Here is a 20,435-nt window from a genome sequence, read left to right as displayed (position 1 = left end):
CCATGGGATTAACTCGGTCCTGGTTTTATTATTGCTTTGAGAATATGGCTCTTTGCAATGTGGTTGATGTTTTTAAAAAGCTTTTATTTAGCTTGCAATGTTTAATGTATGTATCTATGTATGTGCTAGTCAAATCTTTGTGATTTGTTACGGAACATAGCATGCTCAAAGACAATCCACTTTTCATAAATTTTACCATTTATTTTAAATTTTATGTGACAGATAAATGTAATGCAGCTGTCTCTGACAAAACAAACGCAGTAGGCATAACAAATATCTGTCAATGAGTGATGAAACTGCCCTTAATGTCCTAAATGTTATGTGATTCCAGGTGGTTTGCCCAGTATGCGCTTCAATGCCTGGTGGGGAACCAAATTTTGTGACAGATGACTTTGCCGGTCATCTAACCCTCGAACATCGAACGGGACCTAGAGATCTCATCTCATTTTTGATATCCTTTTTAATAGCTTTAATATAGATTTTTTTCAGCTACGTTTTCGGCACACTTTTCCGAAAACTACAGCCGTGCGAAGCCGGGACATGTCGCGTATATATTATGTATCGTGTGTGTGTGTGTGTGTGAGTGTAACGTTCCTTAAAAATATCTCACTAATGGCAAAGATCCGTTGCAAAGTTAAAAGATTTAAGCGTACACACAAACAGGCCGACGGCGGGAAGTGACCATATTTTACATCATATAAAGATAATACTAGTTAAGTTAAATAGCATAACGTATACGTAACGTATGTAATTTCCTTAACCGCTGTGCACGACGAGCCGAGCGGCATCAGGCACGGTGGCGTGCGCCGCATGCCGCACTCGGGCCGCGGCGTCAGTCGCGCGCGCCGGACCAACATGCACTTCAGGTGAGCCCGCCGCGCCCAACACCAGTCAGGCGGACTAATTAAAAAAAACAAAGTTCAGCAGTCGGGACCCATTACTGACTACTTTAGAGCCGGTCATGCATGATTTTAAGTGGGTCCCGACCATTGAACTTTAAGTCACTTAACAGAGTTTACGTGGCGCACGCTGTATATCGACTCAGTTAGCGACCAATGAAACTGAGGCTTAAATTGGATGACAATGCCAATAAAATGTGCAGTCGGGTAGTTCTACGAGCGCTTCAAGAGTAAGGTGCTATTGTAGCTGGGGAGATATTGTATCTGAGCCGTCTGATGACGACGCCATGTTCTTCTCGGCCATTTTACGTTGTGTTCGCCAGAAGACTGTCTTCACACAACACACTTGACATGGTGAACATGGCGTCGTAAGGACGCCATCAGACGGCTCAGATACAATATCCCCCAGCTACAATAGCCCCGGGTCACCTTATAGGCGACAGGAAACTGATCAGCAGTTGAATCGCTCGTGAACGACCGCAGTGCAACAAAAAAGTTTGTTTTTTACTTACAACGGCCAGATTGATTCCAGCAGCATGCAGCGGTACAGTCGCTCAGCTGGTCGGCCGTCGTCGCATCACATCATCGGGCGTGTATACGACCGCGGAGTGCTCTCGCAGCTGTCGGGCGTGCGGCGCGGCGCCGGCCAGCCCGGCACGCCCTCGCAGCTGCAGCAGCTACAGATGCAGCTGCAGCTGGAACGGCAACAGGCCACGGTGAGTCATCATCATCATCGCGGCGTGTATACGACCGCGGAGTGCTCTCGCAGCTGTCGGGCGTGCGGCGCGGCGCCGGCCAGCCCGGCACGCCCTCGCAGCTGCAGCAGCTACAGATGCAGCTGCAGCTGGAACGGCAACAGGCCACGGTGAGTCATCATCATCATCGCGGCGTGTATACGACCGCGGAGTGCTCTCGCAGCTGTCGGGCGTGCGGCGCGGCGCCGGCCAGCCCGGCACGCCCTCGCAGCTGCAGCAGCTACAGATGCAGCTGCAGCTGGAACGGCAACAGGCCACGGTGAGTCATCATCATCATCGCGGCGTGTATACGACCGCGGAGTGCTCTCGCAGCTGTCGGGCGTGCGGCGCGGCGCCGGCCAGCCCGGCACGCCCTCGCAGCTGCAGCAGCTACAGATGCAGCTGCAGCTGGAACGGCAACAGGCCACGGTGAGTCATCATCATCATCGCGGCGTGTATACGACCGCGGAGTGCTCTCGCAGCTGTCGGGCGTGCGGCGCGGCGCCGGCCAGCCCGGCACGCCCTCGCAGCTGCAGCAGCTACAGATGCAGCTGCAGCTGGAACGGCAACAGGCCACGGTGAGTAAAAAAAAAATAACTTATTTTAAATAAATTTTCTCTTGCTATTAATATTATCATCATCACAGAGTGCTCTCGCAGTATGAAAAATAAAAGGTACCTAGTAAGTGAATTTTCATTGTTGCTTTTTCATCTCGTAATCGAAGTGAAAAGCAGAGTGTAAAACTCGAGCATTAAACTCATTTTCCCTTCGATGTCTATCCACCCTCGCTGTATCGGCTCGTGTGGCTATATGAACATTTCGGGTAAAATGGCTTGTTTTATGCTCTTGTTGTACAATCAAGTATTATATGTGCAGGCAGCGCGGCAGCAGCTGGAGCGGCTCCCGCGGCGGCCGGCGGCGGCCAGCAGCGCGGCGCCGCCCGCGCCGCAGCCCGCCGCCGCGCCGCCGCCCATGCCCGATGCGCCCGACTCCATGTACCTGCTCTCCGGCTTCCTAGGTAACACAACAAACTACACTGACATACCAAGCGCAGAAAGTATCCATACTAATATTATATGCGAAAGTTGGTGTATTTGCATGTTTGCCCGTCCTTTTTTTGTATTTTTGGCATAGAGATAGTTTATGGGCCAGACATAGGCTACTTTTTATCCCGGAAAAATGCACAGTTCCCGAGGGAACAGCGCGCGATAGAGGCAAAAGCTAATAACATAAATGATATATACGATCACGTTGAAACCAATTTTAGTTTTTATTAAGTTTTATCGCTGTCTGTGTGTCTGTTTTCTTTCATATTCCTTTAACATACGATTTGGAAAATAAGGAGGGGAGGGGGGACAATTTTAGCGATTTTCCGACCGATCATTTCCGAAAATATTCACTTAATAAAAAAAAATTGACCTTTGAAACATCTGTCGTTGTTATTTTGTTTTTTTTTTTTTTTTCAGTTTCTGTTACATGTACGGAGGACTTACGTCACCCGTAAATTAATTTTTCACACCTCTCCTTCAGAAAAGTAACTTTTCCTCCCTGACGAGAGGGAGCAAAGTGCAACTTTTCTGTTCAAGGTTTTTCTAAGGATTTTATTGCAAATGCAATTTTTTGAAGTTGATAATCGTAAAGCCACGCCTTTGTCTATGCTGGTTGTTCTTTAATAATACCTATTTAGTTTTTTTTTCAAGTTTCTTTATGCTCGGTGTGAAAAGTTGTATGAGCCAATCGGGAGCAAAATTATTTTCATCTTGGGCGTTAACACTTGAATCCCTCATTACGCTCAGGATTCTACTTTAGAATCCCTCGCTGCGATCAGGATTATATTGTAGAATCCTTCGCTACATTCTGGATTCAATGTACGCCCTCGCCGTAAATACACCATTTTGCTCCCTTGTGACACAAATAACTATTTCATCTCTAGGGTGGAAAGTATTTTTTTTTTTTAATTTTTCGATTAGCCACGGAGTCGAAGATAATTGAGTTACGTCAATGACACTTTTTTTTCACATTTCGGCATGGCCATCTAGATGCACGTCGTGACCAAGGAGCTTATATACTTACAACACTGGAGGTTGAACGCCGAACATATTCCATCTCTTTCTTTAGTTAGGTTAAGAAAGAGATGGATGTCATTCGTGAAATGTGAAAGAAAGAGATGGAATATATAAATAAGTAATAAAGGTCAAACTTCTTCGTTCGGCGTTCAACCTCCAGTTTTGTAGGTATATAAACTCCTTGGTCGTGACCAACTCGATTTTTTTTTATACTCGGCCGAGGCAAGTGGCCAGGTCGAAAAGGTACCGTTGGAGGTTGGATATAAGTAAATTCAATTTACTGAATACTGAAATTCAATTTAATGATATTCTAATTTTTTTGTACTATTTTACTTTCCTCACAGTCGAAATGAAAAGTAGTGTGTCTAACTCGGGTGAAATTACCCATTTCCCCTCGAACTATTGGCGCTCTCACTTCGTTCGAGCGCCAGAAATATCTCAGGTGAAATGGGTCACTTTCCACCCTTGGTTATCAATCTACTGTTAGTTAACAGTCAAACTAAGTAATAACCATCACAAAGCACCTATACTACATTATTTCATCAATATACGTCTTGTAGCTATGTGATGCCGTCTCTATTTGCTTTTTTTTTTCGAATAGACAGAGACGGCATCACATTTAACCGTCAGTTAAGACTAAAAAATGGGGGGTGAAACAGCTCCATAGAGTAAAATGCGTGTGACATACGGACGGTACGGACGGACGAAAAAACGGTGTAGGACGCAGACCGTTGCGTGTGCGAGTGGTCAACATCAACATATTGATCTGTTCAGGAGCGTCGCTCCCCCGGTGCCCGGTGGAGGCGGAGTCGCGCGCGGCGCTGCTGCGCGGGCTGCTGCTGGCGTCGCTGGGGCCGGCGCCGCCGCCGCCGCGCGCGCCCGCGCCGCGCCGCCCCCGCGCCGCTGCCGCAGCTGGCGCCGCCGCCGCCCGCGCCCGCGCCCGCGCCCGCCGTCGCGCGCACCAAGCCGCAGCCCCGCACTAAGGTTAGTACCTTCCTTACTACCTCAAGGTCCTTAATATATGAAAAAGCCCTATTTAACTTCTTGACCAGCGATAAATCAACTTGATTTTTAATTACATTTCCAGAAGGATTAATTTCGAGTTGAATGTTGGTCATGTATAGATGTATAGACGACTGTGGCGTGTGAGGCATTCCATTGGCTGTCAAGACTGAATGACTGTGGCGGTCAAGAGGTTAAAGAAAAACACTTTCACTTGCGCTTTGTTTTTATTTAATCTTTCACGAATACATCGATTTGAAAGGCAGGATACTCCTATCTTTACTCAGCGAAGTCAGTACTGAGTAATAATTGGATCGTGTTGTGTTGTTGTTAGGAGGCGGCGGCGCGCGCGCACGCGGCGGCGCGGCAGCTGCCGGAGGGCAGGTAGGAGACGGCGCGCGCCCCGCCGCCCCCGCCGCCCCGCGCCGCGCGCGCGCCGCGACCCCGCGACCCCCGCGACCACCGCGACCACCGCGCCGCGACCACCGGCCCCGCCGCCGCACGCGCCCTGTATAGACATCGGTAGATGAAACTATTTAATGTTTATTCGTTAGATCATACGGTAGTCTATATTATATAATTTATCACGAGCCGCGGCCGGACCTCACGTTGTACATACGCCGTCGCGCCGCCCGCGCCCGCGCCGGGTCGCGGTCGGACCGCTGAAGTTCGACTCGTCTCGTTGTTTTCGCTAACACTTATTAGTGGACGCTTATGTTTGTTTTGTTGGCTTTCGAAATGTAAGTGTGGTTTCCTTTATTGTAGAGATAATAGCTATGGAATGTTTTAATCTATTTACATACATAAATTAAAATAATGATCGTCAAATAGGCCGTTGCGTTAATAATTAAAATAATGTGCGGGAGGAGCGAGTGCAGACTGATATGTTACGTTCTGTCCGCGGCCGCGGCCATTGACAATGACCAACACGAGATTCGTCAAGTGATAGTTCATCGATTTTTTGCAGTTTGAATTTTAGTGTTGATAATATTAATATAAAGTATTTATAGATGTGTAATGCGCCTCAGTCTGGTAGTTTATTTATGAAAGCTGGCTCCTCCCCATACCTTGTAAAGTTATAACACACTCGTCGTGGACTGGTAAAGAGCTACTCACCCACAATTTTTTCACTAGCTACTCAAAAGAATGTGCTTATTAGTTTGATTATTATACTCCAACATTACAAAATGTTTGTATGTACCCTAATTAAATTCTATAATATTATAAAATGATTTTTATTTATATGTCATTCCTGGGGAAATAGTTCGCAACAAAGTTTTATTTACTAAGTTACAAATTAGTGATTTTGTATGACCATGTGTGAGTTTTTTATCATGTCACTGGTAAACTTCAAATGTAGTTTCGAAAACTGAGGTGCGAGCCCGGATTTGAACCCACTATCCTTTGCTATGCTTATTTATTTATAGACATTAATAATAGGAAATAAGAATAAAAGAGCTGCAGTTCCTCGGTTAAGACGTCGACTGTCGAAAAATAGTAGATTGATAGCCAAACCATTATGTAAATTATAATGTGATGATGTATTTCACGAATTAATAAACTAAACAAAACAAGGGTGGAAAGTGACCCATTTCACCCGAGATATTTCTGGCACTCGAAGGAATTGATAGCGCCGATTGTTCGAGGGGAAATGGGTAATTTCACCCGAGTTAGACACTACTTTACATTTCGACTAGGCAACTGTGAGGAAAGTAAAATACTACAAAAAAAATTGTTTTTACTTATATCCAACCTCCAACGGTAGCTTTTCGACTAGTCACTTGCCACGGCAGACTATAAAAAAAAAACGAGTTGGTCACGACCAAGGAGCTTATACAAAACTGGAGGTTGAACGCCGAACGAAGAAGTTTGACCTTTAATTTACATTATTATTATTATTTTAAATTACATTTGAAATTTACCACGAGCTTTGCGGTGAAGGAACACATCGTGAGGAAACCTGCACAAACCTGCGAAGCAATTCAATGGTGCGTGTGAAGTTCCCAATCCGCACTGGGCCCGCGTGGGAACTACGGCCCAAGCCCTCTTGTTCTGAGAGGAGGCCTGTGCCCAGCAGTGGGACGTATATAGGCTGGAATGATGATGATGACTTATATCCAACCTCCAACGGTACCTTTTCGACTGGCCACTTGCCACGGCCGACTATAAAAAAAAACGAGTTGGTCACGACCAAGGAGCTTATACAAAACTGGAGGTTGAACGCCGAACGAAGAAGTTTGACCTTTATTACTTATTTATATATTCCATCTCTTTCTTTCATATTTTACGAATGAATTCCATCTCTTTATTAACCTAACTAAAGAAAGAGATGGAATATGTTCGTGACGTAATAAAGATCAAATTTCTTGTTTCAAACGGATGTTCGGCGTTCAACCTCCAGTGTTGTATATAAGGTCTTTGGTCACATGCATCTACATGGCCATGCCGAAACGAATTGTGTCACTGACGTAACTCGTAATCTTTGACTCCGTGGCTAATCGAAAAATTAAAAAAAAAATACTTTTCACCCTTATTTAGTAAAATCCCTGCATATTCCTCACCTCACATTCTTACATGGTATTCATGGTACAGCCCAGCTGTTATTTTCACGGCATTAAAGTTAGTCCAAAAAACAAGGTCGATACGTAAAAAATGCAAAAGTTACAGAAATTTTATAAACTGGTAACATTATACTCATAAAGTTGTCAGTCAGTTGGCTTAAAGGTCTAGTAACCAGGCCATAAAATTCCAATAAAAAAAAAAAAAGTTGTCAGCACGCAAGCAAATCCCTCGTGACGTGAATAGAATACCTCCCTCCCATTCCGTCACATCCTAATCTAAACCTAATAAATAGCAGTTGAATCCATATATATATTACATATATACTATCGCTTGGCTTCAGGCTATGACCTGTATTGTATTGTTGTTAATGATCTACTTTTGTTTAACACAATAAATGACATTTTAATTCTGGCGTTTTAGTAGCAAAAAGTTAATTGTTAATAATAAATGCAAATCATTAAAAAAAACCATGGCCAGTGAAGAACACAAAGTCTTGGCAAACATAATTAAAGACGTTCATGCTGCTCTCAGGCAATCGTCTTTAGAAATTGGTGCTGAAGAAGCATGGCTGATGCATTGCAGTGATAAGAATAAGCTAATAACATACGCAGAGTCTATGCACAAATTAGCAACCACTCATTGGGAAGAAAACTGTGTGAATAGTGACAGTACAGCAATATCGAGAATTAAGTGGTCAGTAGACTTGTGTTACGCCTACTTTAATGAGAAGTTATATCTCACTTATAAAAAAAGAGAATTGGATATTGCAGACAAAATCAATGTTAAGTTAACTACAGAAGAGGATTTTTCAAATCCTCTTAAACTTATTGATGTGGGGAGCTGCTACAATCCGTTCAAAATATATGATTTTGATGTATTAGCTATAGATTTATGCCCAGCAAACCCATCTGTGTTAGAATGTGACTTCTTAAATGTACTATGTGGAAATTCTATAATCCAAACAAATAATAAAATAGTACAGTTATCATGTAGTCATTTTGATATTGCAACATTTTGTTTTCTTTTAGAATATATACCTAGTTCACCACTCAGGATAAAAGCCTGTGAAAATGCTTACACTATTTTAAAACCTGGTGGCTTACTGATCATCATCACTCCAGACTCTAAGCACATTGGTGCCAATTGTAAACTAATGAAAAACTGGAGATATACTTTGGCATGTATTGGTTTTTCTAGAATAAAGTATGAAAAGTTTAAGCACATGCATTGTATGGCATTTAGAAAGTGTTTGAACAAGGACATAGCTGTGCGATGGGCCACCATTCACAAGGAGTCTTACATGGACTTTGCAGTACACATCCCGCAAGACTTCAATAGAGCAACAGACAACACTACAACTTCTACAATAGTGACTGCATCAACTGAACATTTTAATGAATTGCCATTCAGCTACCTGGACTGAAAAAATGTCTTAATTATTATTTTATCAGTGTGAATTAAAGTCATCTTAAAATAACTATGTATTTATTGAATTTTTTTTCACTTAGGTATAGGTGCAATGGATTTATTGGCTGCATTGGCCAAAGTTATCTTAATATATACAGTCAAATCACTTATCCTACACTAAAGTTACTTAACAGTACCAAACTTAGCCTTACGTTTCTCAATTCTCTCCTTCAGTTCTATGTCAGTCATTATTTTGGAAACAGATTGACCAAATCTTTCAGCCCTTTGTTTAAGTTTGTCCACATTTTCGCTAAGTGTGCCTGTGGCTATGATGGTAGTTTTGGTGCCAGTGTTCTGACCAAACCTTTGCTTTCTGGCTTCTTTTCTCTCATCATCCGACACTTTCACAGGAAGTCCAAACCTTTTTGCCCGCAATTCTAATCTGGTTTTAGCATCAAGATCTGCAGTTATTTTGATTTTGTTGTCAGAAGGAGGAATGATCTCCTCTGGTTTGCTTGGTACAGTTTCTGCTTCAGGTTTAGGTGCAGGTGTAATAGAAATTGCTCTATTCAGAACAATTTTCTTATTTCCCGTTTCTTTGTTTTCTCCTTTTTCTTTTGTATCCGCAGTGATTTTTCTCTTGAGTGTTCGCATTGGCTTAGCGTCACCGGCAGGCTTCGGCGGCGGCTGGTCGGCAAGCGCTAGTTCCTCCGTCAGCGTGTCCACAGCTGAGTCATCAAGTATGTCGTTTTGACTTTTATCATCGTCGTCTTCCAGCTTCTCGTCATCTTCTAACACACCATCAGAATCGATTTCATCGGAATCCAAGTTAATATCCCCGTGATCGTCTTGAGCCATAGCAGCTTGAAGTCTTGTCACAAGTTCAGCTTTGTCACCGGTGTGAGAAAGACCACGTGATTTCAGTTCTTTCCGCAAATCGACTACCTTCATCTTACTAACGTCTAATACTGTAGAATCAGCCATGGTTTTAATTTTCAAGCTTAACTTATGAGGAAAATTATGGTAACGACTGACGTGCGTGCCGTTGGGCTTGCTATATGCCAAAGCTATATGCTTACGATACTAGCCAGCCTTACAACAAATAAAGCCCTGGCAACTCTGATCTGTTAGATTCAATCTATTTTTGAGACGATTTAAACATGCCCTCGAATAACATGACTTCGGACCGGACTTCGCTTGTCTTTGTCTTGTCAGTTTTGTTTGGCAGGACAGGCAGTGCGAAAAATATTGTTTTTTTAAATGGACGGATAAATTTATTTCTTTTCAGCGTGTTATTTGATTTGTACACAGAAGAACGAACCCATGTTATGTACAAAAACAATAATAACACTTTATTAGAATTAAAACCCATTATTGAGTGGTAACTTCAGTGATTATCCTTTGAGTGGATATAAATAGTTAGTAACAGAAATATTAGTCCGTGATTAAAACTGCCGTGTTCCGTGTTACTTAGCTTATATTTAAACGAAACATGGAACTATGGGACGTAGATCCTGATGCGGTTGTAGACGAGTTGATACGGAAATATGATAATACTTCTATGCCTTTGCCCGATTTGGAATGTCAGCCTCATCTCCTTATTTCAAAGGTTATTTTTGGTTTTCTTTGGCTATCGCAAACAAAAATGTATACAGCATATTTTTAAAGGTAATGTCATGTCTTGTTTAGGTCAGAAAACACTACATGGAATATATTATAAGGTTGTTATCTGTAAATTATGAAAATAACCAGAAGTTGCTCAATAAGAACATATATCTACCCAGTGCTATATGGAGATGTGCGAAAAATATAGAAACATCAGCAGCACAGGCATGCATGGTGGTGCAACTGTACAGGCAGAATATTCAGAATGTGGTCAGTATCGGGATTATCTATTTATAAAATAAATAAAAAAATCAAATAGGTTCACAAATGACGAAGTTTTGAGGAAATAAACAAAAAAATACGACTGAATTGATAACCTACTATTTTTGAAGTTGTTTAAAAATTAAAAAAATCTCAATAAATTACAAAAATTGTTAAGAACTTACCATGGATGTTGTTAAATTATTCTTCATTCATTCATCTTTTCCCTAGGTTAGGTATAAATTTAAAGGTGCTTTCTCATTTTAATGAGAGTCTAAAACATACAGAACAAGAAAACAATGCTGAATGAATGTAAACTAAAATAACTGAATTATATTTTTTATTATATAAGTATTACATTTGAAATTTACCACGAGCTTTGCGGTGAAGGAAAACATCGTAAGGAAACCTGCACAAACCTGCGAAGCAATTCAATGGTGCGTGTGAAGTTCCCAATCCGCACTGGGCCCGCGTGGGAACTATGGCCCAAGCCCTCTTGCTCTGAGAGGAGGCCTGTGCCCAGCAGTGGGACGTATATAGGCTGGGATGATGATGATGATTATATAAGTATTAGGTAGGTTAGACTAACCATCCTGTTTCAAAAACTATGTTCCTTTTTATTTACCAAAAATAATTATGACCGGTCTAAATTGTTTTCTAAGAAGCATGCACCTTTGATTTTCAGATAAAGGAATTAAAAAATGATACTGTTAAAGGAAAGTTAAATAAAAAATTATATGAATGTCTTCACAAACCACCATTAAATGAAAAGAAAACCCAAACAACTGTAACTAGAACAAGCGACTGCAATTGCGAGTGCACCTGTAATGGTAAAAAGAAACGCCGCAGAATATCCCATTCACCATCTGCTGGTATGAATGAAACACATTTCAATGCATCATTTGACAAAAATATAAATGTGGAAGCTGAATCCCAGAAGCCAGTGCAGCTCAATTTCTATGATCTTCAACCTCAACTCTCCATGGGAACACTCAATGGGACTACACTAGCCCCCACCCAAGCTAGCTTATACAATGTCAACTCACCAAAACCTTCCATCACTGTGGAATCATATAATGATGACTTAACAGAGAAATTAGAAAAACTGTTTCAAAGTGATCCCAATGATGATGATTTATTTGAAGGCACACTGTGTCCTAATGAGTATCTGTGTAATGATAACATTAAAAGAAATCCACTTGAGTGTCCCGCAGGCCAGGTTGTGACCCAAGTTCAGGATGCCAGTAATACAGTAATTGAAGATCATGCTGCAAAAATTAAATCATTGGATGAAAGGGTAGCTTCAATTGTTGGAATGTTGGCTAATGCTACTGAGAATCAAGTGCCACAAGCACAAATTGGCACCCCGACAAAACAAGTTGCAGATAATCAAAAGCCCAAACGTAAGTCAAGTAAATGGGTATGTGAAGAATACTTCCTAAGGGTACACTTGTATGAATTGCTGGACCAGATCAGAGAGTCCAACAGGATGCAGCACATGAGGGTAGGTAACTGCTTGATAATGTTTTTAAGGCAACAGATGTTTTATTCACTTACTACAACAAAAAATTTATTGTTCATAGATAAAAGAGTTGTTTTTGGAACTATTCGGCGAGGACAGTGATGATGAGGGGGTGATGTCGCCATTAGAAGAGTCCCCAGAGTTTGTTATAAGTTGTAAAGAGCGCATAGCTCCTTGGGTAGTTGATCTTCTGACACCATACTACATAAAAGGCCGCATTAGAGGAAAAGCTTTATTCAAGGCTTTAGCAAAACATTTGATAAGACTGATTTACCAGTGCAGTAAATATCCAAGTAAGTATCATTTTGTTAATGGTGAAGCTATCCATTGCAGTCCATAACCCTACCCATCCATTTTGTTAAGATCCATCCACTTTGTTTAAGATTTTTCAAAGTTTTCAGTTAGAGATTTAATTATAAAGCCACCACCTGTGGATGGTTTGTGGTATTTAATCATAAAGGTGAACTTGTACAGTTTCCACATCTCATCAGTACATGTTTTGTATGTTAGCTGAGCATTTTCAAACAAGTACCTACCCTTTCCTTTTTTGAATTTTTGGAAAAAATATGTTTTTTCCTACTCAGAATGAAGAGCACAATCGATTCCGATCGTTTAAAAAAAGTTCCCATTTTTTCAAAACAAAAAAACGTCGCAAAACTGACATTTATTTTGGGGACATTTTTTTTAACTATCGGAATCGATTGTGCTCTTGATTCTGAGTAGGAAAAACCATATTTTTTGCAAAATTTCAAAAATAATGAAAGGCTACACTTTTTTTTTAAAAACGCCCAGCTATTGAACTTTTTTTTGGAAAGTGCTAAGTTTAAGTTTTTAATCATTATTTCAGATGAATATGAAGTGAATAGTTTTGTATCAGACTTCCTTCAAAACCATAAAATGATAAGGTGTGAGGCAGATTACAAAGAATTCAGGATTGAAAACTTGTAAGAGTGACTGAGTGAATATAACAGGAAGAAAAATCAAAAGTTATGATGATGGATTTAATTTACTATGTATGGTACTAAATGATAATCAGACAGTCTTTCTCAGCTATTACATTATAAAAATCTGAGTTTGCCACCAACCCACTGTTTTTTTAGTTAGTGACTGAATGTTGAGTCTTCTTTTAGTTCATATAGTAGGGTTTCATTTGTAATAAAATGTGGTATTTTTTTCCGACTTATTTTGGTTGTTTTGATTTTGAACTAGTCTCCCCATCACATTTTCTCTTTTCAGCTTTAACAAACCACCCTGTAAGGGTCTTTTGTGAAGACTTCATTTTTGTATCTAAAGTTATTATTTTGTTACAATCAACAGATTTGTTTCTCGAATTGTTAACCAGTGTTGAAACAGGGTGCCAGGACAGTATCTTAACTGGCTTTAAATAAGCAAGGGCCATGTGTGGGTCCACATCAGAAATGTTGAGCCAAGCCTAAAAAATTAAAAATAAATTATTGGTATAGTACAAAGCTGTAAACAACTAATAACATGCTAACAATGCTTACATCAATTTGTTGTTCATTGTCTAATATTGCTGGCATCCTGTGATGCAGCCAGTCCAGTGTACTGTTGGAGTCCATTGTAATCACAGAATAAGAGTACATTATGACATCTTCATTTTGCCACATATTGTACAAGCCAGCCATGTGCAGAAGTTTCACCCCTTTCCAACCATTTTTCTTATCAAATGAGTTATTCCATGATAGAGGATCATCAATCTGGAAACCAAGTAAATTAACTAGCAGGCTCTGAAGCATGTACCACCTACTTATGAAGCTGGTATACCTTGACGTCATTATCCTGTGGAGCATATATATAGTAAGGTTGTTTACTCTTTGAGTTATTGGTTGTCTGCCATTCATAAAACCCTTCAACCACAATTACACATCTACCTCCACTTTGTAAAATTGGATTGTACAGCTTTGATCCTTGGATACCTTCAAGGCGGCAGTTGTTAGTACTTAAGTTATGATTTCTATAATTTCCCTGAAAAAATATATTCCAGTTACTACAAGCTCAAAAAAGATAAAATATAGCTACATACTCAAGTGTTGATGAACTTACCTTATGCCATGGAGGAATGATTCCCCACATCATGGGCTTCAAAACTCTCTCAGTTTGAACTGAGTTTTTAAATTTAGCAGCAGAGATTAGAACTGGAGTAACATCAGTGGGAGCAATATTGTAAGATGGTGTGTACTTTTTGCCATCATTGTATTCGTGTAGCCATTCAGGTTTAGAATATAGGTCCCTCGATGCGGGCTTATAGCTACAAGCACATTTCACTTGGTCTTCACTCAAGGATCTGTAAATTAAAATCTGTAAGTAAATCAATCAATCCTAATTATTCCTAATAAGGAAATTACTTAAGTGAAAATATCAGAAGTAAATTACAATCCAGTGCGGCCACACATAATAATGTATTAATTTAGCTCAGCTTTTTTAGTTAAACCCAGCGCGCGAAACTTGCAATGCAAACTACAAAAAATACTGGACGGGCAGTGGACAAGTGCAATGGTAACCATAGACAGAGTAAGATTAAAATGTAATAAGGCTTCAAATACCGTTAAAAAGTTGGTAACGTTATCGCTGTCAAACAGATTTAACGTTAAATCGTAATTAGCGTTAAACGATTTAACAACTTTTTACCGGTATAAAAATGGAAACGTTATCAGGATATTCATAAAATTAACGTTAATTCAAAAGTATCGTTAAATCATAATGTAAAGTAAATTTAATTTACCCTTAGATTATATATTACTTAGATACACAATCAGACGGAAAAATGGGTACTACAAAACTCGGAAGTTTTCAACTGTGTTCCGAGTTTCAAGTGTAGTCTTGTTTTGACCAAATGCTGGCACTTCACTTGGCATATTCGCAGAAATATTTGCGTGTGTGAAAGAGATGCACTATATTGTTGCTAGCGTGAGTGACGGAGATGTCATTAACGCAACGCGAATACGCAATATCAAGTGAAGTGCCACCATTAGATCGTGTCATTTGCCAACAATGGCTAAATGCTGCGTAAAAAAATGTGTGAATACCAGCTCAAAAATGAGAAAAAGGATGGGATATTGTTAGAAAGTTTTCTTCGGGACTGTGTATCTAAGTAAATATATAATCTAAGAATTTACTGGTCAAAGTAGCGCTAATTGGGTAAAATCATATGCAACAGGGCTTGTTAACGTTACCAAATTCACACTATAAGTAAAGTTACATAACGGTAAAATCATAAAAATACCCAGTACCGGTATTAAAATATAACGTTAATTGATAACTGAACATTATAGTATCGTTACCCAATTAACGTTACTTTTACCGGTAAATTCTTAGATTATATATTTACTTAGATACACAGTCCCGAAGAAAACTTTCTAACAAACACGGTCAACGTGACATTTGCAGCTATATTCAGGTAGATGCCAATATAACTAATAATAATTCAAATTCATAAAATTGCTCTATATGTACCCAGTATTTACTGATGAATCAATAGAACTTACGAAAAATAAGTTATCCCATCCTTTTTTTTCATTTTTGAGCCGGTATTTACACATTTTTTTATGCAGCATTTAGCCATTGTTGACAAATGACACGATCTATGGTCAAAACAAGACTAATCTTAAAACTCGGAACACAGTTGAAAACTTCCGAGTTTTTTATAACCCATTTTTTCCGTCTGATTGTACGATACTTTTGAATTAACGTTATTTTTACGAATAACTTATAACGTTACCATTTTTATACCGGTAAAAAGTTGTATAAGTAACGGTAAATCGTTTAATGTTAATTACGATTTAACGTTAAATCTGTTTGACAGCGATAACGTTACCAACTTTTTAACGGTAGGTATTTGAAACCCTGATAATAATATGCAATATATGCGGGCGGGGGAAAAATGACAAGAATAATTCCAAGAACAAAATAGTAAATAAACAAAACAAAAGACTACAGAGGTAAAAGAAAACATTTGTTAAAGTAAGGAAACTAAAGTAAGGAACTAGTAAAGTTTTTCAATTTAAATCTATAATGTCTATGGCTCCCGCCCGTCACAAAAATTACAAAAAAAACAAATAAAGGCCTATCAAATCAAGTGAAGGCCTATTAGAAAGTAATATTGGTAATTTCCTAGGATTTCCAAAAATGGAAATCCTATAATTCAGTGTTGAAGCAGCGTCGTTAATTTACTCCCAAACATGTGGAAATATGTATCTCGTCGTATCAGAGACACGTTAGAGCGGAACGCTAATCATTTCGAAAAACGCAGTACCACAGGATTTGCTAACTGTTCAAATGGTCCTGATGATAAGGATAAACGTGCTGGTCCACCCTGCCGGTGGTATTCGAAATGTTGTGAATCGTACCAAAATGATAACAACACCAACAGCAATAGATGGAACTTCGAACACCTCAATCGCACTTGGATAGGTGCCATCACATGGGTGAGCTGTCTGTTTATTTTTACGATATAAGATATTGATATCGGGGTAGGTGACTATATGACACCGCCGTTACATTATTTCACAATGTTTGTTATGGTCAGGAGAATAAAGAATTTTTAATATTAATTTCAGAGCAGCGCTTTAGTTATTGGCTGGTATGCCAGCCAGGTGGTCCATCTGAAATTCAAGTGCAGAAATGAAGTTCCAGCTAAAAAATGTCCATCAATCAACAGCTTGTTTTCTGCTTTGTACCCCTATGTCAACTGTGTGAAGAAAAATGATGGTTCATTGAAGGCAATTCCTAACATTGAAAATGTTATTAAAACCTTCACTCCAACTGTACATTTGGTATCAAATGAACAAGATGGAGTGAAAAAGGAGTCTTCAAGCAGTGGTGTCAGTACCAGCACCACTGGTCCAGATTCCTCTGAAAATGATTTAGGGGATGTTCTCAATTCAATTGAGAATAAATTGGGTTTAGCAGCAATTGAAAATGGCCACCATCAAGATGGATTGAATCTTCTGAGGTTTGTGCAATGCCTTTCTTTATGTGTATCAGGTTGCATTAGTTAGTATCCCCAGTCAAAATATGCATAAAATTATTGATTTACACAAAATAAAGAATTTGTAAATTGTTGTATGTTGTATATTGCTTCATGCGGGATCTATGCAATTTCCAAGATTAAAGTAACATATATCCATCCCAGGGTCTCAAACTATTTCTATAGCAAATTTTATCTAAATCGGTTCAGTGGTTTAAGCATGAAGAGTTAACAAACAGTTATTTTCACATTTATTTATAATAATAAGTTAGGATAAGGATATTTGTTAACATTATTTTGTTTTCAAGTCAGACAATTACATTCTATTCTAGTTAAAAACTAATGGAGTAACTTTTTAGTTCATTTTCATGGATTTATCTTACTGAATTCATCATTGGATTTCAGGTCTGCTGCCAATCGTAATCATGCTCCAGCTCAGTATAATTTAGGACTTTGTTATGAGATGGGCCTTGGAGTGGATGCTGATGAGAAGATGGTAATGATTGTTTTGTCTAATTTCATGTTTGCACACATTCAGATAACCTAGAGTTTTGCTCTTATGTCTGAAAAACATCATATTTGTCAAAGATAAAGAGCATCTCATATTTGAATGACAATGTCATCATGTTCCATATTTTTTATTGTCCTGTCTAGGCAATGGAGTTGTATCGTTCAGCTGCTGCCCGAGAGCATCCTGCTGCTCTCTACAATTTGGGCATCTACTATGGACAGGGAAGAGGAGGTCTTACTAGAGACATAGTTACTGCAACTCGTTTATTGCGTTTGGCTGCAGTACAGGTTTGCAGTACCATTTTTTTTTGTAAAGTTCATTTATTTTATGTTGATAGATATCAGAAATGAATATATCCAAGGAGAATGCATACCAAACTCATCCATAATTGTATGAAACCTGTACAAACATGGCATATATTTGTTTGCAACACAGCATATACTAGCATTATTATCTTCCTATGTCATGATGAATTGATGACTTATAGGTTGATAGCAATTGATAAAATGATATTAAATAGTTATATAATACAATCTTCTCAATTGTTCACCCTTATTGTAGTCTAATTTACACTCAATAAATTCATTCACCCTAACAGTGGATTAAGGTTCAAAAGTTGTATGTCTCTCATCAATTTGTTTATTTCTTTTTCTGTAGTTTTTGTTTGTATTTCAACAGGGTCAACAGGATGCCATCAAAGCCCTAAAAGAGCTGGACGTAGACACAAGTGAGCCTAAAAGGAAGAATGATGCTGACGCCTGGACATTTGCTTACACACCTCCACCATATTCTCATAATGACAATATTGTGCCTACCCAATCAACTCTCTTTATTGAAAATGCGCAAATGTTTCATACTAAGATATATTAAATCATGTAGATATCAGTAGGGCTTCGAATTCGTCAAGTTTATGTATTTGTATTTTAAGCATACCTATACAATACAGTTACATTTGTATGACCAATAGTAGGGGAGCCCACGATGCTAAATCGGGATTTACTCGAGCGTCATAGAGACCTATTGGGTTGCGAAGCTTAGATCATAAGAAGAAAAAAATGTCATATAATATATACCTTTTCATCGGTGGGGGGAATTGTTATAGATTTTCAAAAATGTAAAAAAAAACTGTTGCATGGACATACTCGAGCGCGTCAGATATTGATATCATCCATGTCCTACGTATTTTTAAAAATGTACGTATGTTAATCTGATTGTTTCCATGATGGGGGTGGTCGTACGTAAGGGTTGAAAATGAAAAAAAAAAAATTTAATCGAGCGCGTCAGATTTTCTAAGGGGATGTTAAGAGATCCTAAAAAAAGGCTCTTATATAATAATCTGACGATTTGGATGTGACGCAAATTCGTAGCCATTATTAGAATGTGCATAAAAAATTCGCCATTTTGAAATCCTCAAGCGCGTCAGATTAAGATATATATGGTTCATCTTCATGCCCTAGACGTGCTGTCTCATAATCTGACGATTATCTGGAGGGATTCGCCTAATCTGACAATTAAAAAAATTTTTTCTTATTTTTTTAAATCATTGAACTTAATTTATTGAAAAGCTCAGGAAATAGCATGCAAATAAAAAAGTGTATGTTTTTTTAAGTAGAATACTGTATTTATAAGAAAATAATTATAAAAAAATAATTTTTTGAGTATTTTTTCTCAATTATCATCGTCATCGGTAGAATCATCTTCTTCCTCTGACTCGATTCCATCCTCAGATTGCGTATCTGTAACAATATCATGCCACGAACGAGTCTGTGTGATCAGCTGTGATGGCGTCATGGCAACAGAAACCAGAGTGGGGACGGAGTGAGAGAGTAATAGATAGAGAAAGAGTGAGAGAGGAATAGAAACGCGGAGAGGGGAATATAGGCATCACGTAGCTGCACGCAATAAACTTTATCGATGAATGTTTGTTATTTCGGCTTGTGGAAACCGTCAGATTATATATTTTTCGTAATTCTTGAATTATTCCCTTCAAAATAAAAAAAAATTTAACCACGCTCGAGAATGTCGAGATGACGTTTTTTTTTACAACTTTCTAGCCCTACCCCTTCTTTACGTCACTCTCAAATTGTCAGATTAGTAGAATACACACGTTTTAGTATGTAACTAACTCATCCTACCTTAATCTGACGCGCTCGGGAATTTCAGATGATGAATTTTTTTTTACTAATCTGATCCTTTATCCTTGACGGGCGGCCATGTATATGGGGCTCATAGTTGGTGGAAGGACTTAACCGGGTACAAGGTATCCCCCTGTATATTAATCTGTCGCGCTTTAGTAAATCCCGAAATCCCCTCTTGGGCTCCCTACTACAACAGCAGGCACTGTATTAATAGAGTATCCAAATATAAATACTGATTAAAATCTGTTGTCATAGTTTAGTTGATAAGTCAAAAATAAAACTTATCAGGTCGTGATATTTAGAAGGCACCAATTTTTTCACACTAAATAGCATTTAATTATAATTTACCTTTTATAAAATCGCTAACGTTATTTGAGTAACTAGTCTTTGGATTAAGGTTAAGTCTGTACATTATTTACATACATCATGAAAGGTATGTATCCATTTAAAATATATAGATTTTGTATTTTTATTCTTTATAGATCAAAATGGTGGTGGGATTGATATGTTTTTGTATTTCTTAGGTTACTTTGCCATGGGTTATTGCGGTACTTCCTACATCTACTGCGGTAATAATTTCAGAGAAATTACATGTTATGATAAAAGAACTAAGGTTAGGGACTAGTGTTTATTTGATGTGTACTATGGCACAATCAAAATTGTCGACATAGCTTTAAGGTAAGCATGGACTCGAAATAAAATTTCGTGTACTTATGCACTGTTTTGATTTTTAACTTTTAT

At 38.8% G+C, this 20,435-nt stretch overlaps 5 protein-coding genes across 5 annotated transcripts; 3 read left to right on the top strand and 2 right to left on the bottom strand.

The window, feature by feature from the left end:
• Positions 1-7,466: 7,466 nt before the first annotated feature.
• LOC141445090 (S-adenosylmethionine sensor upstream of mTORC1-like) lies at positions 7,467-8,740 on the top strand. Its single transcript, XM_074110872.1, has one exon. It carries the CDS (start codon positions 7,733-7,735, stop codon positions 8,684-8,686), a length of 954 nt encoding a protein of 317 aa, XP_073966973.1. The 5' UTR covers positions 7,467-7,732; the 3' UTR covers positions 8,687-8,740.
• On the bottom strand, positions 8,732-9,757 carry LOC141445092 (SAP domain-containing ribonucleoprotein-like). The gene has a single exon (XM_074110874.1). The coding sequence runs from the start codon at positions 9,652-9,654 to the stop codon at positions 8,854-8,856; it is 801 nt and encodes a 266-aa protein (XP_073966975.1). The 5' UTR covers positions 9,655-9,757; the 3' UTR covers positions 8,732-8,853.
• A 96-nt stretch (positions 9,758-9,853) lies between these two features.
• LOC141445089 (uncharacterized) lies at positions 9,854-13,241 on the top strand. Its single transcript, XM_074110871.1, has 5 exons — positions 9,854-10,279; positions 10,360-10,545; positions 11,222-12,040; positions 12,120-12,351; positions 12,906-13,241. Exons 1-5 carry the CDS (start codon positions 10,163-10,165, stop codon positions 13,004-13,006), a joined length of 1,455 nt encoding a protein of 484 aa, XP_073966972.1. The 5' UTR covers positions 9,854-10,162; the 3' UTR covers positions 13,007-13,241.
• LOC141445091 (abasic site processing protein HMCES) lies at positions 13,046-14,615 on the bottom strand. The gene is made up of 5 exons (XM_074110873.1): positions 14,453-14,615; positions 14,123-14,363; positions 13,844-14,044; positions 13,564-13,776; positions 13,046-13,490 (listed from the first exon to the last, which is right to left on the bottom strand). The coding sequence occupies exons 1-5, from the start codon at positions 14,470-14,472 to the stop codon at positions 13,239-13,241; spliced, it is 927 nt and encodes a 308-aa protein (XP_073966974.1). The 5' UTR covers positions 14,473-14,615; the 3' UTR covers positions 13,046-13,238.
• Positions 14,616-16,099: 1,484 nt separating this feature from the next.
• On the top strand, positions 16,100-18,752 carry LOC141445094 (uncharacterized). The gene is made up of 5 exons (XM_074110875.1): positions 16,100-16,503; positions 16,636-17,030; positions 17,451-17,541; positions 17,700-17,843; positions 18,235-18,752. The coding sequence occupies exons 1-5, from the start codon at positions 16,258-16,260 to the stop codon at positions 18,424-18,426; spliced, it is 1,068 nt and encodes a 355-aa protein (XP_073966976.1). The 5' UTR covers positions 16,100-16,257; the 3' UTR covers positions 18,427-18,752.
• Positions 18,753-20,435: the final 1,683 nt, after the last annotated feature.

This window comes from Choristoneura fumiferana, unplaced genomic scaffold (assembly GCF_025370935.1).
Source record: "Choristoneura fumiferana unplaced genomic scaffold, NRCan_CFum_1 Sck3bRy_348;HRSCAF=598_pilon, whole genome shotgun sequence".
NCBI lineage: Eukaryota > Metazoa > Arthropoda > Insecta > Lepidoptera > Tortricidae > Choristoneura > Choristoneura fumiferana.
Note: the sequence above shows the minus strand (reverse complement) of the source record. Positions and strands in the feature narration are given on the sequence as shown.